Below are 18,550 nucleotides of genomic sequence, written 5' to 3'. Positions count from 1 at the left end.
TGGCAATCTTCCTGCCTCAGGAAGGAAGGCACTCTCTCAGCTTTAATATAGATAGATTTTTTTTTTATGCTAACAACTATATTCCCAAACAAAAAAATTAGTAAAAGAATAGCAACTGTATTGGGGCAGTGCCTGTGGCTCAAGGAGTAGGGCGCTGGTCCCACATGCCGGAGGTGGCGGGTTCATACCCAGCCCCGGCCAAAAACCACAAAAAAAAAAAAGAATAGCAACTGTATTACATCTTTCTAAATCTTCTTGATGGTTGGCCTGATAGAAAACAACTGGAGTCTGCTATCAACTTTTGTGTTCTGGTTGAAATATATGAGTAAAATCCTGCTTTACACCAGTATGTTGAAAGAAGTATTTTAATAACTTTTTCAGATAACTGTGGTATTCGTCTTTGGTTTTGCAACAAAACGTGGTAATTTATTAAAGGTTAGTTACAATGCAGAATCTGAAGCTATAGCTATATGCTTTTTGTACTCTTGCATTAAAATTCATTGGTCTGTTTCGTACTTTTTTTTTTTCCTGCAATTTTTGGCCAGGGCTGGGTTTGAACCCACCACCTCTGGCATATGGGGCCAGCGCCCTACTTCTTTGAGCCACAGGCACTACCCTTCTTTTTTTTTTTTTTTTTTTAAGACAGACTCCTGCTCTGTCCTGGCTTTATTGGAGTGGGGTCATAGTAGTCACTGCAACCTCAAACTCTTGGGCTCAATTGATCCTCCTGGTTGAGCTTCTGGAGTAGCTGGGATTATAGGTCTCAATCCATCTAAGCTGTGGTGCTGGCTTCCTTTATCCTTTGAATTGAACTTTTATCCTTACATGATTTTGATCTCAGGAACCTCTTGAAAGGTCTTCTTGAGGGTCCCCATCAGCTTAGCATTGCGGATTTAAGGTAAGTAATTGAATTTTAGAATTAATGCAGTTATTAAAACTGAAAGGGATAATGATACAGTACTATGGAAATGGAGTTGGCAGGTAGTTAAGTGAACACAGGAGTAACTAAATAAATATTTTGTTTATCTTCTCTTTTCATAAAAAAAAGTGTATGGGTAATATTATAGCTTATACTTAATAAGTGCTTATATCAGAAACTGTTTTAAGGACTTCATGTTAGGAAAAGTTTGGAAAGTGGCATCTTTAGAGATGCTTAAAAGGTAAATGTAACTTTTTTTTCCTGTACAGATGGTACAGTCTTTTTTTTTTTTTTTTTTGGAGACAGAGTCTCAGTCTGTGCCCTGGGTAGAGTGCTGTGGCATCATAGCTCACAGCAGCCTTAAACTCTTGAGCTGAAGCCATTCTCTTGCCTCAGTGTCCTAGTATCTGGGAATCTGGGACTACAGGCACCTGCCACAACGACCGTCTATTATTATTATTATTTTTTTTAGAGACAGGGTCTCCCTCTTGCTCAGGCTGGTCTTGAACTCCTGAGCTTGAGCACCTGTAGTCCCAGCTACTCGGGAGGCTGAGGCGAGAGAATTGCTTAAGTGGAAGAGTTAGAGGTTGCTGTGAGCCATGACGCCATGGTACTCTATCAAGGGTGACCAAGACTCTGTCTCAAAAAGAAATAAAAATAAAAATAGCCGGGTGTTGTGGCAGGCACCCGTAGTCCCAGTTACTCAGAAGGCTGAGACAAGAGAATTGCTTGAGCCTAATAGTTTGAGGTTGCTGTGAGCTATGTAGCCCCTACTGCACCCTACTGAGGGTGATAAAGTGAGACTCTGTCTCAGAAAAACCAATGAGAGACTGGTAGAGGAAGTGAGTGTAAATATTAAAGAAATTGTGCTGGGTGCAGTGGCTTACACCTACAATCTTAGCACTCTGGTAGGCCAAGGTGAGATGATTGCTTGAGGTCAGGAGTCCGAAATCAGCCCTAGCAAGAGTGAGACCTCATCCCTACAAAAAATAGAAAAAAAAAAATTAGCCAGATGGGGTAGTACATACCTGTAGTTCCAGTGCTCAGGAGGTTGAAGTAGGAGGATGGCTTGAGTCTGGGAGTTTGAGATTGCAGTGAGGTATGATAATGCCTCAATATTTCACCGAGGGTGACAGAGAAAGAATCTGTTAAAAAAAAAAATCAAATAGGTGGTGCCTGTGCTCAGTGAGTAGGGCGCCGGCCCCATATACTGAGGGTGGCGGGTTCAAACCCAGCCCTGGCAGAACTGCAACCAAAAAATAGCCAGGCATTGTGGCGGGCGCCTGTAATCCCAGCTGCTCGCGAGGCTGAGGCAGGAGAATCGCGGAAGCCCAAGAGCTAGAGGTTGCTGTGAGTCCTGTGACATCATGGCACTCTACTGAAGGCGGTAAAGTGAGACTGTCTCTACCAAAAAAAAAAAAAATCAAATAAAAATAATAAAAAAAAATGCCTGTGTCTAGTGTTTTTTGAGTTTTAATTAATAATATTGAGTTTTACTGGGTATCTATCATCAGTCTACTAAGAATATTATATGAATTTTATGACTGGTTTTTCTTACCAACATATTATTATTATTATTTTAAGATAGAGTCTCACTATATCGCCCTTGGTAGATTGCCGTAGCGTCACAGCAACCTGAAACTCTTGAGCTTAAGTGATTCTCTGTAGCTGGGACTACAGGCGCCTGTCACAATCCCCGGCTTTTTTTTTTTTTTTAATTCTATTTATTTATTTATTTTTTATTTTTTATTCTTTTTGAGACAGAGTCTGACTTTGTCGCCCTCGGTAGAGTGCCATAGCGTCACAGCTCACAGCAACCTCCAGCTTTTGGGCTTAGGTGATTCTCTTGCCTCAGCCTCCTGAGTAGCTGGGACTACAGGCACCTGCCACAAAGCCCGGCTATTTTTTTGTTGCAGTTTGGCTGGGGCTGGGTTCCAGCACACCACCCTTGGTATATGGAGCTGGCACCCTACTCACTGAGCCACAGGCGCGGCCCCTGGGCATTTTTTTGTGGCAGTTGTCATTGCTGTTTAGCTGGCCGGGGCCGGTTTGAACCTGCCAGCCCGGGTATATGTGGCTGGCGCCCTACCACTGAGCTATAGGCGTTGCCTCTTACCAACATATTATTTTTTACAGTGTTATTTCTGCTTTTTAGGATAAACTACTTGGTTAAAGTGGGTATCTTTTTGCTAAAAATCTTATTGATTTGGGGGTTATAGTTTTCTTCTTAGTTTTGTTCTTAAGTTTCAGATCTCCAACTATAATTACTACATAAGATGAGTTGATAAGCTCACCATCTGTTTATGTTTTGGAGCCATTTCTCTTGCCTCAGCCTCCCAAGTAGCTGGGACAATGCTCCGGCAATTTTGTTGTTGTTGCAGTTGTCATTGTTTTAGCTGGCCAGACTGGGTTTGAACCCACCAGCCTCAGTGTATGTGGCTGGTGTCCTACCCACTGAGCTATGGGCGCCGCCCAACTTTATGTTCTTTAAAATGATTTCCAATTTCTCAGTATTTATTAGGCATTTGAGAGTGTGAGAAATATGTGGATTACATTAAATAATGGAAGTTCACCGAGAGAATACATAAGGAAGAGAAGACTATTTATAGAGCTAGATCTTCTGGAAGAAAAGAACGGGAATTACCAAACATTAGGTTTTGCTGAAGAATAACACACTAGGCCTTACAGAAACCTGAATATTGTTCAGGACTCAGAAGGTTGCTAAGAATAGTACAATTCTAGCAATTGAACTACCTTGTCTTAATTCCTCTAGCGGCAGTTATCCTGTAATTGCTAATCTAGTTTTCTGTTGTTATAGTAGTAGGTCTCAACGAGGGGTGAGTTTTGCCTATCTTGGGACATTTGGAAGTATCTGGTAAGAATTTGATTGTCAGGACTGGGGGAAAGGTTGCTACTGGCATCTAGTGGAATAGAAACTAAGAATGCTGCTACTAAACTTGAACATGACAGCCCCCTACAACCTGACTTCATCTGGTCCAAATTGTTACTAGTGGTGAGGTTGGGAAACCCTGCATAATTAGTGGCTAGATGGTGACAGCTTTTGGTTTAGGAACACACCCTTGATCTAGTCAGCTACGGTGAGCATAGCAGGTCAGGAGGTTCAGAATATTAACTATTTCCTATGGCTTTTTTCTTTTTAAGCAGGTGCTTATGGGTATCAATGTTTTTCAGATAAAGGAGTTATTAACTTGACAAACCACCAGATTCAGATTTGCAGTAACTATTTTTCTCTTGTCCTTTTGATGTTGCAAAAAAGCAGGAGCTGTTTTTTTTTTTTTTTTTTTGGCCTAGAACACTTAATCACCCTCAAGTGGGAATATGCTTTATATATTCAAGAAAGAACAAGAGGGCCAGCATGACTGGAAGAGGGGGCATGACTAGAAAGTACTGTAATTAATAAGTTAACGTTAAACCTTTGCTTTTACTCTGACATGGGAAGTCACTGGAGGGTTTTAAGCAGAAAAACAGAGACTTCAATTTTATAGATACCACCTTGGAGGCTGGGGGTGGTGTCTCACACCTGTAATCCTGACACTTTGGGAAGCTGACGCAGGAGAATTGGTTGAGGTCAGGAGTTTAAGACTGGCCTGAGGACATAGTGAGACCTCATCTCTACAAAAACTAAAAAAAAATTAGCTGAGTACTGTGGCACTCCTGAGGCAGGAGGATTGCTTAAACCCCAGTGTTTGCGTTTACAGTGAGCTGTGATTATACAACTGCATTCCAGTCTAGGTGACAGTGAGACCTTGTCTCAAAATAAAAGTGTCACTTTGGCTGCTATGTTGAGAAGAAGCTGTGGAGGAGGGAGGCCAGGGCTGAAAGGCAGAGTTACCCTTTTGGAAGCTGTTGCAAAAATTCAGATGATGGATAATGGTGGCTGGACCAGGATGGTGATGGTAGAGATAGTGGTGGTCAGATTCTGGATGTATTCTCAAGATAGACAGAACTTGTTAATGGATGGGTCCATTGAGTTAAGAAGTTCAAGAGGAAAAAAAAAGTTCAAGAGAAGAGTCAAGGAATAAAAGCAGGTTGAGTCCAGCAACAGGGATGGCTGTTTGGTTTCTTTCTTTCTTTTTTTTGTTTGTTTTTTGCAGTTTTTGGCTTAGGCTGGGTCTGAACCCGCCACCTCTGGCACATGGGGCCGGTGCACCACTCCTTTGAGCCACAGGCACCGCCCGGCTGTTTGTTCTTTGTTGTTTATTTTATTTTTTTGAGACAGAGTCTAGATAGAGTGCCATGGCATCATAACTCACAGAAACCTTAAACTCTTGGGTTTGAGCAGTCCTCTTGCTTCAGCCTGCCTAGTAGCTGGGACTACAGGTGTATACCACTATGTCTGGCTAGATGGCTGTTTTATTGATTTGTAGGGTATCTAAACAATTTTTGAGGATGACTTGCACTTTACTGAGATGAGATAAATATTTTATTAGTTTTAGCTTTAGGAAGAAACATTAGGAGTTTCACATATGGGCATGTTGATATTGAAGATGTTTATCACCTCAGTGACAATCTTTTCCTGCATGGTATTCCTATGAATTTAAATTTTTCTGTATCGTAAATTCTTTTACATTACTGGATTCGTTTATTCTCATTTTCTTTGACCTGTCATATGGATTGGGATAACTATTTTCAGAACTGAACATTTTGGTAGGTTTTATACTGGCTCTCTGACCTTTGCAAGACTGCACAAAAAGAACAAGAAGAAAGATGCCAGAAAGTCAGCTAAGAAAGACAAAGATCAGTAAACAAATGTGGGGGCAAGGCCAAAAAGAAGTGGTTCAAAAGGCAGAGTAGGGGAGAAGCTCAGTAATAGTCTTATTTGACAAAACTACATTTGACAAATTCTGTAAGGAAGTTCCACACTATATAAGCTTATAACCCTAGCTGTGATCTCTGAGATATTGAAGATTCAAGATTCCCTGGCCATCGCAGCCCTTCAGGAGCTCCTTAGTAAAGGACTTACAAAATTGGTTTCAAAACACTCAATTTTCAACTAGAACAATTGCATTTATTCATAAATATGCAGAGCTAGAGAAGTACAGGCTAGGAGTTCTGTAGAGTAGTATGGAAACACCATATGATATCACTCTAATGTGCGAGGTAAGCCTGGATACATCCCTCCTTACAGGGGGTTGTCACCTGCAGAACACCCAGCACTCTGAAATAAGGCAGTTGGGCTCTGTACATCCTGGTGCCTTGTTTTTTTTTCTCTTTTTGGAAACAAGAGTCTTATTGCCTCGCCTAGGGTAGAGTGTCGTGATGACGTAGCTCATAGCAACCTCAAACTCTTGGGCTCAAGTGATTCTCTCTCTCTCTCTCTCTCTTTTTTTTTTTAGAGACATAGTCTCACTTTGCCACTCTTGGTAGAGTGCCCTGGCAGCACAGCTCACAGCAATCTCCAGCTCTTGGGCTTAGGTGATTCTCTTGCCTCAGCCTCCCGAGTAGGTGGGACTACAAGTGCCTGCCACAACGCCCTGGCTATTTTTTTTTTTTTTAAAGAGACAGAGTCTCACTTTATCACCTTGGGTAGAGTGCTGTGGCATCACAGCTCACAGCAACCTCCAACTCCTGGGCTTAGGTGATTCTCTTGCCTCAGCCTCCCAAGTAGCTGGGACCACAGGTGCCTGCCACAAGGTCCGGCTATTTTTTTGTTGCAGTTTGGCTGGGGTCAGGTTCAAACCCTCGGTATATGGGGCCGGCACCCTACACACTGAGCCACAGGTACCGCCTCTGGCTATTTTTTGTTGTTGTTGTTGTTGTAGTTGTTATTGTTTTTTTAGCTGGCCTGGGCTGGATTCGAACTCACAGCCTTGGTGTATGTGGCCGGTGCCTTTACCTACTGTGCTACAAAATGGTTTTTTGAGATGTATTTTATATTTCATGCACAGATTAACACTGTATAGTTTGATGAGTTTTGATGTGTGTACATGCTGGAACTACAACTCCAATCAATAACATTTTCATTACACTGAAAAGTCCTTTGAAACCTATTTATGCCTGTTTTTTTTTTTTAAGGTAAAACTTTATTATTATTATTTTTTTAGAGACGGAGTCTCACTTTATCACCCTCGGTAGAGTGCTGTGGTGTCACAGCTCACAGCAACCTCCAGCTCTTGGGCTTAAGATGATTCTCTTGCCTCAGCCTCGGGGGTGGCTGGGATTACAGGTGCCTGCCACAACACCTGGCTATTTTTGTTGTTGTTGTTGCAGTTTGACCAGGGCCAGTTTTGAACCCACTACCCTCTGTATATGGGGCCGATGCCCTACCCACTGAGCCACAGGCGCCGCCCTCTTCATGCCTGTTTTTAACCCCATTTCATGCAATCACTGTTGTATTTTCTGTTAGATTAGTTTTGCCAATTCTAGAACTTACATAAATGGAATTATATAGTATGTACTATTTTGTGTGCGACCTCTTTTACCTAATAGTTTTGCATTTCTTTGATAATGTTGCATAAACATGTTTATATTTGTTTTGTTCCCCTCTGGGTTGTATTCCATTGCATGAAAATACACTTTGGTTTTGTTCTTTCTTTCTTTTTTTTTTCTTTTTGAGATAAGAGTCTTACTGTGTCACCCTCAGTAGAGAACCGTGGCGTCATAGCTCACAGCAACCTCAAACTTTTGGGCTTAAGTGATTCTCTTGCCTCAGCTTCCCAAGTAGCTGGGACTACAGGTGCCTGCTAGGATGCCCGGCTATTTTTTTCTTGCTGTTGTCATTGTTGTTTAGCAGGCCTGGGGCGGGTTTGAACCTGCCAGCCCTGGTGTATGTGGCTGGCGCCCTAACTGCTGAGCTATGGGTGCTGAGCCATTGATTTTTTTTTTTTGTTTTTTGTAGAGACAGAGTTTCACTTTATTGCCCACGGTAGAGTGCTTTGGTGTCACCCAGCTCACAGCAAACTCCAACTCCTGGGTTTAGGCGATTTCCTTGCCTCAGCCTCCTGTGTTGCTAGGACTACAGCCGCCTGCCACAATGCCCGGCTATTTTTTTATTGCCGTTTGGCTGGGGCCAGGTTTGAACCCTCCACCCTTGGTATATGGAGCCGGCGCCCTGCCCACTGAGCCATAGGCGCCGCCCGAGCCATTTATTTGTATTTTTTTTTTTTTTTTTTAAGAGACAGTCTCATTTTGTTGCCTTCGGTAGTGTGCTGTGGCATCACAGCTCCCAGTAACCTCCAGCTCTTGGGCTTAGGCAATTCTCTTGCCTCACCCTCCCGAGTAGCTGGGGCTATAAGTGCCTGCCACAATGCCCAGCTTTTTTTTTTTGTTGTTGTTGCAGTTTGACCCGGGCCGGATTTGAACCCACTACCCTCAGTATATGGGGCTGGCGCCCTACTCACTGAGCCACAGGCCCCACCCTCATTGATTTGTATTTTTATGTTGACTAATTCATGTTGAGCACTTTCTTGTGTCTTTATTGGCCATTTTGTGACGCATGTGTTCAGATTTCTTGCCCATTTTAGAAGTTGGTTATCTAAATGTGTTTATTTTCGGGCCAGCCTGGTGGCTCACCTGTGATCCAGCACTTTGGGAGGCTTGAGGTGGGATGATCACTTGAAGCCAGTAGGTAATGGCCAGCTTGGGCAACTTAATAAGACACTATCTCTAGAAAAAAAAGAAAAATTAGCTGGTTGGGCCCATGCCTGTAGTCCAGCTATTCAGGAAGCTGAGGCAAGAGGATTGCTTGAGTTCAGGAGTTGTAGGCTACAGTGATCTCAGGCAAGAGAGTGAGACTCTGTCTCCAAAAAAAAAAAAGTGGCTGTGGCTGGGTGTGGTGGCTCATGCCTGTAATCCTAGCACTCTGGGAGGCTGAGGCAGGTGGATTGCCTGAGCTCAGGGGTTTGAGACCAGCCTGAGCAAGAGTGAGACTCCCATCTCTACAAATAGCTGGGCGTTATGGCGGACACCTGTAGTTCCAGCTATCTGTGAGGCTGAGGCAAGAGAATCACTTGAGCCCATGAGTTTGAGGTTGCTGTGAGCCATGGCCATGTCACTACTAAGGGTGACCAAGTGAGACTCTATCTCCAAGAAAAAGAAAGGTGTATGTTTTTGGACTTTTATTTCTGTTTCATTGATTTAGTCTTTCCTTTCTTAGATATTACACAGTTTTAATGTAGCTTCCAATTTTGTCATTCTGTTTCGAATTTGATTTTGTTATTGTACATTTTTTAGAATTTAAAAAAAATTTCTTCCACAAAATCTGTTGGGATTTTGATTGGAAATACATTACATCTGTAAGTCTATACGTCAGGGGAAACCATATGGTTTGGGGGGAATGATATCTTAACGATATTGAGTGCTCCAAAATTGTATTATCTCTCCATTTGCTTAGAACTTAATTTCTTTTTTTCATTGTAGAGTTATTGTGCATCCTAAGTATTTGATGTTTTTGATGGTCTTGTAAGTTGTTAATCTTTAAAAATTCTTTTCCACTTTTTCCTTGATAGGTTATAGAAATACATGTGATATTTTTACATGTATATTGGCCTTTAATCTGTGACCTTGTTAAATTCATTTATTCTAGTAGTCTTTTTTGGTAAATTTCTTAGTGTTTTCCATTTGAATAATAATATCATCTAGATATGAACGTTTTTCTTCTTATTTTCTAATCTGTGTTCCTTTGCTCTTTATTGCCTTACTGCAATAGCTAGTACTTCTAATATAGTGTTGAATAGGAATGGTAAGAGAGGACATCTTTGCCTTGTTCTTGAACTTGGGTGAAAAGCATTCAGTATTTTCTTATTAATATTATGATGTAAGCTATAAGTTTTTTTTTGTTGTTGTTGCTAAATGCTTTTTATAAGATTGAGGAATTTCATTAATAGGATCAAGATAGACCAAGACCTAGCCCTTTTTTTTTTTTTGAAAAATGTTGCCCTCGGTAGAGTACTGTGGTCTTAACAGCTTATAGCAACCTCAAACTCTTGGGCTTAAGCGATTCTCTTGCCTCAGCTTCCCAAGTAACTGAGACTGCAAGGCACCTACCACAGTGCCCAGGTAGACATTGTTATATATCAGGCCTGGGCTGGGTTCAAACCCGCCAGCCCTGGTGTATGTGGCCGGTGCCCTAACCACTGAGTATGGGCACTGAGCCTAGCTTTGTTTTTATCGTAGGATTCTTAACTTTGTTGATTTCTGCTTGTCTTTAGCCTTTTCAAGATTAAAGGCACATTCTAGGCTGGGCACTGTGGCTCAGACCTGTGATCCCAGCACTTTGGGAGGTTGAGGCAGGAGGATCCCTGGAGCTTAAGAATTGTACATCAGTGAAACCCTGTATTTACTAAAAATAGAAAAAAACTTAGCTGGGCATTGTGGCAAGTGCCTGTAGTCTCAGCTACTTGGGAGGCTGAGGCAAGAAGACCGCTTGAGCCCAGCAGTTTGAGATTGCTGTGAATTGTGCTGGGGCAACAGAGTGAGGCTCTGTCTCAAAAAAAGCAAAGAAAAACGAAAAAAGAAGAACACTCTATGTACATGTATGAATGGATGGATCTATTGATCCTATTTCACTTTATTTTAAGGCCTAAAGCAGAAGTGATCGTAACTGTTTAAATACTAAGCACAAATCTAAGAAAGGAGGTTGTCAGTGTAGGATACGCAGATATTTTTTCCTGTGAAATTTGTGTTGCTTCTTCCAAGGGCATCTTAACATTTTATCCATGTATTTCATAGGTGTAATTAATTGCATTGTTTTAAGGATACAGAAGTTGTAATTGGATAGTCTATTATTAATAAATGTCAAGTTGTAAAGTTTTCAGAATTGTTTATAGGCACAAGTCTATGTGTTTAGCAAAGTCCCCCTTTAACTTTATGGAGATAACCTGTAAAATCAAAGAATAACTAGAAGCTTTGGATTGGTACTTAATTATCCCCCTTTGGAAGATATCCCACATGGAGCAACTGATTCTAGAAATTTTGGTACTCAAGAATGAGAAACACGGGATTAGAACGACAGAAACAGCTGTTGCTTAAGATCAGTGCTGTTCTTGTTTGTATGGAATTTGGAGTAATAAATAGCAAGACAGTCTGCTGTGGACCAGTGAAGGAATTTCTGGTTTGCTGTTAGATGTAGTACATGGACGTTAAAACTCACCTAAGTTGCTTTTATCTTTTTTAAGAAAGTGGTTTTAGGTGGTGCCTGTAGCTCAGTGAGTAGTGCGCCGGTCACATATACTGAGGCTGGCGGGTTTGAACCCGGCCAAGGCCAGCTGAAATCAACAATGACAACTGCAATAAAAAATAGCCAGATGTTGTTGGGGGCGCCTGTGGTCCCAGCTACTTGGGAGGCTGGGGCAAAGAGAATCACTTAAGCCTGAGAGTTTGCTGTGAGCTATGATGCCATGGCACTCTTACCAAGGGTGACAATGGTGAGACTCTGTCTCAAAAAAAAAAAAAAAAAGTGGCTTTAGCAAGAGAGGACTCAAATTATTAAAATATGGAGCAAAAGAGGGACTTTTTTTTATTTTTTAATTTTTTTTGAGACAGAGTCCCACTATGTCGCCCTTGGTAGAGTGCTATGGCGTCGCAGCTCACAGCAACCTCAAGCTCTTGGGCTTAAGCGATTCTTGCCTCAGCCTCCCAAGTAGTTGGGACTACAGACTCTTGCCACAACATCCGGCTATTTTTTTTGTTGCAGTTGTCATTGTTTAGCAGGTCCAAGGCTGGGCTCAAACAGCCTCGGTGCATGCGGCTGGCGCCATAACCACTGTGCTATAGGCGCCGAGCCCAAAGACTTATTTTTAAGATGGCAGTATTCCTCAATTTGAATTGCAAATTTAGTTCAGTTGTTTTGTTTTTTTTTTTGCAGAAATTGATAATCTGATCCTAAAATTTGTATGGAAATGTAGGGGACAATGAATAACCAAAACAATCTTGAAGAAGAATAACAAAGTTGGGGAACTCATACTTCCTCTTTTAAAAATGTATTAGAAAGCTACAGTAATCAAGACTGTGTGGTACTTGCATAAACTCATGAAGATAAATAGAATTGAGAGATCAGAAATAAGCCTATTATTGACAGTGGATTTTTAGTGTAGGCGCCAAGACAATTCAATGGATAAGGAATAGTCTTTTTAATCAAATGGTGATGGGACAAATGATGTCCACATGCTAACATCCTCTTGGCCTAATCAAGTCAGGTGATCAAAGCTGTGGGATCAGGGAAGTATATATAACATATACTTTGTCCACTGGAAGGTCAAAGTAAGGCATGTGGCCAAGCCCAGCTTCATTTGGGAAGGAAAGTATATCTTTTCCATAAAGGTAGGGATTGGGGTAGGAGGTAATGGTTATTATTGAAGAAAAACCAAGTGCATTATATGGCATAAGATTGAAACGATGTCCATACTGTGGTTGTGTAATTTTTGTGTATAATAGTGAAAAATCATCATTAGGCCACATTGTCTAGTTTAGCTTAGCTTATGTTATTTTAATATATCAGTTAATAGTACTCTTTTTATGGTCTTATATTTTTCCCAGTGTTTTACATCATTGAATTCTTTTGTTTGTTTTAAAGATTAACTGAAACACACAGGAAATAATTAGAAGCATTGATCATTATAAGCATCATCTTATACATCACTTAAACAAAAAGGTGATATATGATTTCCATTTCACTAAGGTAAGTGGCTTATGCTTTCATAATTTAATGTCTTTGAAAATGACTAGTCATTGTACCAAAAATACTTCATATTTTCAAGGAAATGTAATTTAATTTTTATTTGTCTACATAATAAAACATTTAAGTGGGGATATAATGAAAAGTAAGCTTTTCTCATGCTTCTGGCACTTGGTCCTATAGTTCTCTTTCCCAGAGATTATCACTGTAAATTAGTTTGCCTCTCTTAGAATTTCATAAAATGGAATCATAAAGTATATACTCTTTTGTGTCCAGCTTTTTCATTCAGCATAGTGTTTGTGAGGTTTGTTCCTACTGTTTTGTGTTACCAGTTTGTTCCTTTTGATTGCTGAGTGGTTGTCTGTTCTATTTATACACTACATTTCGTTCACCTGCTTTTGGATTGTTACTGGATTTTGGTTATTGTGCATAAAGCTGGTTTGAAGATTTTGAGTAAGTCTTTATATGGACGTGTGTGCAGTGGCTACAATTCCTGGCTAAAAAAAACTCAAAAGATTTTCACTTGTGTCCAGGTGTGGTGGCTCACACTTGTACTTCTAGCTCTCTGGGAGGCTGAGGCAGGAAGATCACTTGAGCTCAAGAGTTCGAGAACAGGGTTGGTGCCCATAGCACTGTGGTTACAGTGCCAACCGTATGCACTGAGGCTGGCAGGTTCGAACCTGGCCCCAGTCAGCTAAACCACAATGACAACTGCAACAAAAAATAGCAGGTGTTGTGGCGGTCACCTGTAGTCCCTGTAGCTACTTGGGAGGCTGAGGCAAGACAATTACTTAAGCCCAACAGTTTGAGGTTGCTGTGAGCTGTGATGCCACAGCACTCTACTGGGGGTGACATAGTGAGACTCTGTCTCAAAAAAGAAAAAGAAAAGTTTGAGACCAAAAAGAAAGAGTGAGGGCTAGACGCGGTGGCTCACCCCTATAATTCTAGCACTTTGGGAGGCTGAGGCAGGTGAATTGCTTGAGTTTATGAGTTCAAGACCAGCCTGAGTAAAAGTGAGATCCTGTCTCTCTAAAAATAGAAAAACTGAGGCAAGAGGGTCACTTAGCCTGAGTTGGAGGTTGCTGTGAGCTGTGATGCCATGGCACTGCCCAGGGCGATAGTTTGAGACTCTGTCTCAAAAAACAAACAAACAAAAAAGTAAGAGTGAGACCCATCTCTACTAAAAATAGGAAAACTAGCCAGGCACTGTGTCACATGCCTGTAGTCCCAGCTACTTGCATGGCTCAGCCAAGAGGATCGCTTGAGCCCAAAGAGTTTGAGGTTGCTGTAAGCTATGATGCCAGGGCACTCTACCCACAGCGAAGGAGTGAGAGAGACTGTCTCAAAAAAAAATCCCTTTATTCTTTTTTCCTTTTTTTTTTTTTTTTTTTGTAGAGACAGTCTCACTTTATCACCCTGGGTAGAGTGCTGTGGCGTCACATGGCTCACAGCAACCCCCAGCTCCTGGGCTTAGGCAATTCTCTTGCCTCAGCCTCCTGAGTAGCTCGGACTACAGGTGCCCGCCACAACGCCCAGCCGTTTTTTTTTTTTTGTTGTTGTTGTTGCAGTTTGGCTGGGGCCAGGTTTGAACCTGCCACTCTCCGTATATGGGGCCGGTGCCCTACTCACTGAGCCACAGGCGTCGCCTCAAATCCCTTTATTCTATACTCTACATTTAATTGGGCATTTAATTCTAATTGCCGCATAATTTTTCTTTGGCACTTTAAAGCATTTTCCTATTATTGTGCTCATAGTGTTGCTCTTGAGAAGTTGTGATTTTGATTCTTAGTCATCTGTGTGTGGCCGAGACTTTTTCCCCCTCTAGAAGTTTGAGGGCCATCTTTTTTCTTCATGATATACTTTAAAAAATCTTCTCCCTCCTAGCCAGCTATTGTGGTGGACACCTGTAGTCCCAGCAAGTTGGGAGGCTGAGGCAAGAGGATCGCTTGAGCCCAAGACTTTGAGATTGCTGTGAGCAGTAACGCTACAGCACTCAACCCGAGGGCAACCGAGTGAGCCTCTCCAAAATAAACAAACAAACAAACAAAAATCTCCCTTGGGCAGCACCTGTGGTTCAAAGGAGTAGGATGCTGGCCCTATATATGCCAGAGGTGCTCTTGATCCTTTTAATGTGGAAATCCATGTCTTTTAGTTCTAGGAAAAATTTTTTTTTTTTTTTTTTTATTGTTGGGAATTCATTGAGGGTATAGTAACCCAGGTTACACTGATTGCAATTGTTAGGTAAAGTCCCTCTTGCAATCATGTCTTCTAGGAAAATTTCTTAAACTCTTGACTTTTTAAAAAATTCCTTAATTCTCTAAAGTAAACAGTTACTTGCCTATGGAAACTCCATGCATTGTGGTCTTATTTTCTTACCTTTTTTTCTTTTATTCACCTTTTTTTTGGAGACTGAGTCTCTCTCTCTTGCCCAGGCTAGAGTGCTGTGGTATCATCATAGCTCATCATAGCCTTGAACTCCAGGGCTCAAGTGATCTTCCTCCTGCCTCAGGCTCCTGAGCAGTTGGAACTACAGGTGCAGGCTGATAGGCCAGGCTAATTTTTACTTTTTGTAGAGAGATTCAATGATTATGTGCTTAGATAAGGCAAATTATTGATTTTTCATAAGAATTTACTTTCGTCCTGGTTAGAGTGCCATGGTACCTAGCTTGCTTAGACTGGTCTCAAACTTCTGGGCTCAAGTGATTCTCCTGCCTTGCCCTTGTGCTAGATTACAGGCATAAGCTACTGTGCCTGGCCTGTTACTTTCTTGTTCTTTATCCCTTGGGTTTATGGTTTTATCTTGTGTTTTAAATCCTCTTTTTTTTTTTTAGTAGGATTTTAATGGTAATAGAGGTAAATGTGTGTCCTTGCTTAAAATCTACCTTCTCTAAGTGTATGTCAGTCTTTTTTGTTTATATATATCTATGTGTACTGTTTTTTTTCCCCAAGTTGGATTTTACTTTAACAGTTTGACCTAGTTTATAACTTTCATATTTTAAAACTTTTTTTTTTTTTTTTTTTTTGGTAGAGACAGAGTCTCACTGCCCTCGGGTAGAGGGCCGTGGCATCACACGGCTCACAGCAACCTCTAACTCTTGGGCTTACGCGATTCTCTTGCCTCAGCCTCCCGAGTAGCTGGGACTACAGGCGCCCGCCACAACGCCCGGCTATTTTTCGTTGTTGTTGCAGTTTGGCCGGGGCTGGGTTTGAACCCGCCACCCTCGGCATATGGGGCCGGCGCCCTACTCACTGAGCCACAGGTGCCGCCCCTATATTTTAAAACTTTTTTCTATAACATAAAATGGGTACATACTAGTCCATTAGATGTTTAGTTTACCACAAGTTGGAAACACCAACGTTAGGTGGTTTGTGTAAAGTTAGCTTTCCAAGAAATAATTAATGGTAGGACAGAGTAAAATTTTGGAGTGTTAATGTTTGATGAAAGGTGAATGGGTGATTATATCTTTCCTTTGTCTTTTTAAACATTTAAAATGATTTTTCTTTTAGGTGCTATATAATGTTTTAAGAGCATCTTATAAGGAATGGTTTTGTCAAATTTTCATGAGTTATGGTGGCTGAAACATCAATTCTGTCTTGTGGGAAAAGAACTGTAAGTAAACCTCATGGCATAACTGATTTTCAATGGTTCTCTGTTTATATAAGGCAAGTTATTGATTTTTCATAGGAGTTTACTTAGGATACTTCATTCTGTTAGCCCTAAGTGTACAAACTAAATATTTCAAAAGGTGGAGTTAGGTTTTTATTTAAATTAAAGTTATTTCTATAAAGTATTAACATTGTCATGTTTTGTTGATTGCACAACATTTAAATTTTTATTTTTTAATTTTTCAGAAATGGCAGCACAAAAAGAAATCTACATTAATAGAGTATTTTATTAAACGAAGGAAGTTAGATAAGAACTGCAAACCAACAGACCCAGCAAACAAGGACAGAAACGTGTTAGCCATAAGACATGTTTCAGATGAATCAAAGTCCAGTAACTGTGGACTTCAGAAGAAAAATGTTCTCAAAAACTTTATCAAAACAGACAGGTCAGTGATAAATAACTCCTCTGGTAATAGGGCTAGGCCTGAAACCAAAATTAATTTAAAAATTATCAGAAAGGATTGAAGCTGAATTAAAATTTCTCTTCATAAAAAAACTTGTAAGAATATTGAATTAAATTTTCTTCAAGTTTCTCTTGCCTTGTCTGAACTAAAGCAGATATTTTTAAGCATTCATGCCAGCTTTTCTCATGTCCTGGGAATGACAGAAACCTTACTTGAAGCAAAATAGTATTTTTATTAAAATGTATATCAGCATCAGTTAAAATTGATTTATAACACCTGGTCCTCATTAATAATACTAGCTATTCAGCATTTGCAACCACCAGTACACAAAAGTCCTATCAAAAACTACTCAGAAGACAAAGACATTACTCAGGAATGATGTCCATTCAGGAGAAATCAAAAGAAAATTCCTCCAAAGTTGCTAAAAAAAGTGAAGACAAGAATTTAGAAACAGAAATTCGAGGTTCTCAAAAGAATCTAGCAAAACAGTCGGGTCCAAAGGAAACTGTAAAATCACTGGTTAGGTCTTCCAGTGAAAGTAAAATAAATCAACCTGAATTGGGAGTACGCATGAATACAAGGTCAGCAAAGGCATTATCCAGTGATAAAGCCACCCAGTCCATTAATAAAAATACAGTGACTGTGAAGGAACATTCACAACAAGAATCTACAAAAAAGAAGAAATTGTCTCAGAAAAAATTAGTACATGAGACCTTTAAAGCAAATGAACAGCTTAACCGGAGATCACAAAGACTACAACAATTAACAGAAGTTTCAAGGCGGTCTTTGCGCAGTAGAGAAATTCAGGGTCAGGTTCAAGCAGTTAAACAGAGTTTGCCACCAACAAGAAAAGATCACTGTAGCAATACTCAAAGTAAATCTAATAAAGTTAAAACAAGTCAAAAACATGTGAAAAGAAAAGTATTGGAAATAAAGTCTGACTCTAAAGAGGATAAAAATCTTGTAATTAATGAAGTAGTAAATTCCCCCCAAGGGAAAAAACGCAAAGTAGAACATCAGACAACGTGTAGTTCTCAGTGCACACAAGGATCGGAAAAGTGTCTTCAGAAGACTACTAGAAAAGAGGAAACAAAACCTGTGCCTGTAACTTCTCCTGAGATAAAAAGATCAAAAGTGACTATTTCAGTGGTCTCAAAAAAGAGTGAGATGAAGAAGTCAGTTCATACACAAGTGAATACTAGCGCAAAATCCCAAAAAAGTCCACAGCCATCAGTGCCTGAACCAAGTGTAGACAGTGAGCTGGAGCAAGGAGGAAAGAGCAAACGAGGTAGTATCCTACAGCTCTGTGAAGAAATTGCTGGTGAAATTGAGTCAGATACTGTAGAGGTAAAAAAGGAATCTTCACAAACGGAGAGTGCAAAGGAGGAGAAGCCTACAGAAATAAAACCGGAAGCGACCAATGTTGAGAGGCAAATAGTTGATCAGAAGGAAACAAACCAGGATGGGCAATGTAATCGTTTCTTCCCCAGTAGAAAAACAAAGCCTGTAAAATGTATACTGAATGGAATAAACAGCTCAACTAAGAAGAACTCCAACTGGACTAAAATTAAACTCTCAAAATTCAACTCTGTGCAGCAAAATAAGTTGGATTCTTCAGTTTCCCCTAAATTGGGCTTTTTACGAACCAGTTTTTCACCACCAGCTTTAGAAATGCATCATCCAGTGACACAAAGTACATTTTTAGGAATAAAGCCACATGATAAAAAAACAGAATGTGAGGAGGAAAAAATGAAAGAAAGAAATTCTGAAGAAGTTAAAATGAATGATCTTACAGTTGAAATTAATAAAACTACAGAAATTAATAAAACTCCTGAAAATTGTCATTTGGATAATCAGATAAAACCTTCTCCTGACCCATCATTGGATAATCAGATGAAACATTCTTTTGAATCAGCACCAGATAAG

At 40.4% G+C, this 18,550-nt stretch overlaps 1 protein-coding gene across 5 annotated transcripts in view; it reads left to right on the top strand.

Annotated features, from left to right (window-relative positions):
* The window catches only part of ESCO1 (establishment of sister chromatid cohesion N-acetyltransferase 1), a 109,319-nt gene that overhangs the window by 3,809 nt on the left and 86,960 nt on the right, over window positions 1–18,550 (top strand). For all 5 annotated transcript variants that reach the window (XR_008375958.1, XM_053571388.1, XM_053571391.1 and 2 more), the window contains exons 2-4: window positions 12,453–12,557; window positions 16,062–16,164; window positions 16,407–18,550. Coding sequence is in view for 4 of the 5 variants with exons in the window: in XM_053571388.1 (XP_053427363.1) it covers window positions 17,000–18,550 (1,551 nt within the window). In the remaining variant the exon portion in view is untranslated. The remainder of the gene's footprint in view (window positions 1–12,452; window positions 12,558–16,061; window positions 16,165–16,406) is intronic.

Source organism: Nycticebus coucang, chromosome 19 (assembly GCF_027406575.1).
Source record: "Nycticebus coucang isolate mNycCou1 chromosome 19, mNycCou1.pri, whole genome shotgun sequence".
Lineage (NCBI taxonomy): Eukaryota > Metazoa > Chordata > Mammalia > Primates > Lorisidae > Nycticebus > Nycticebus coucang.
Note: the sequence above shows the minus strand (reverse complement) of the source record. Positions and strands in the feature narration are given on the sequence as shown.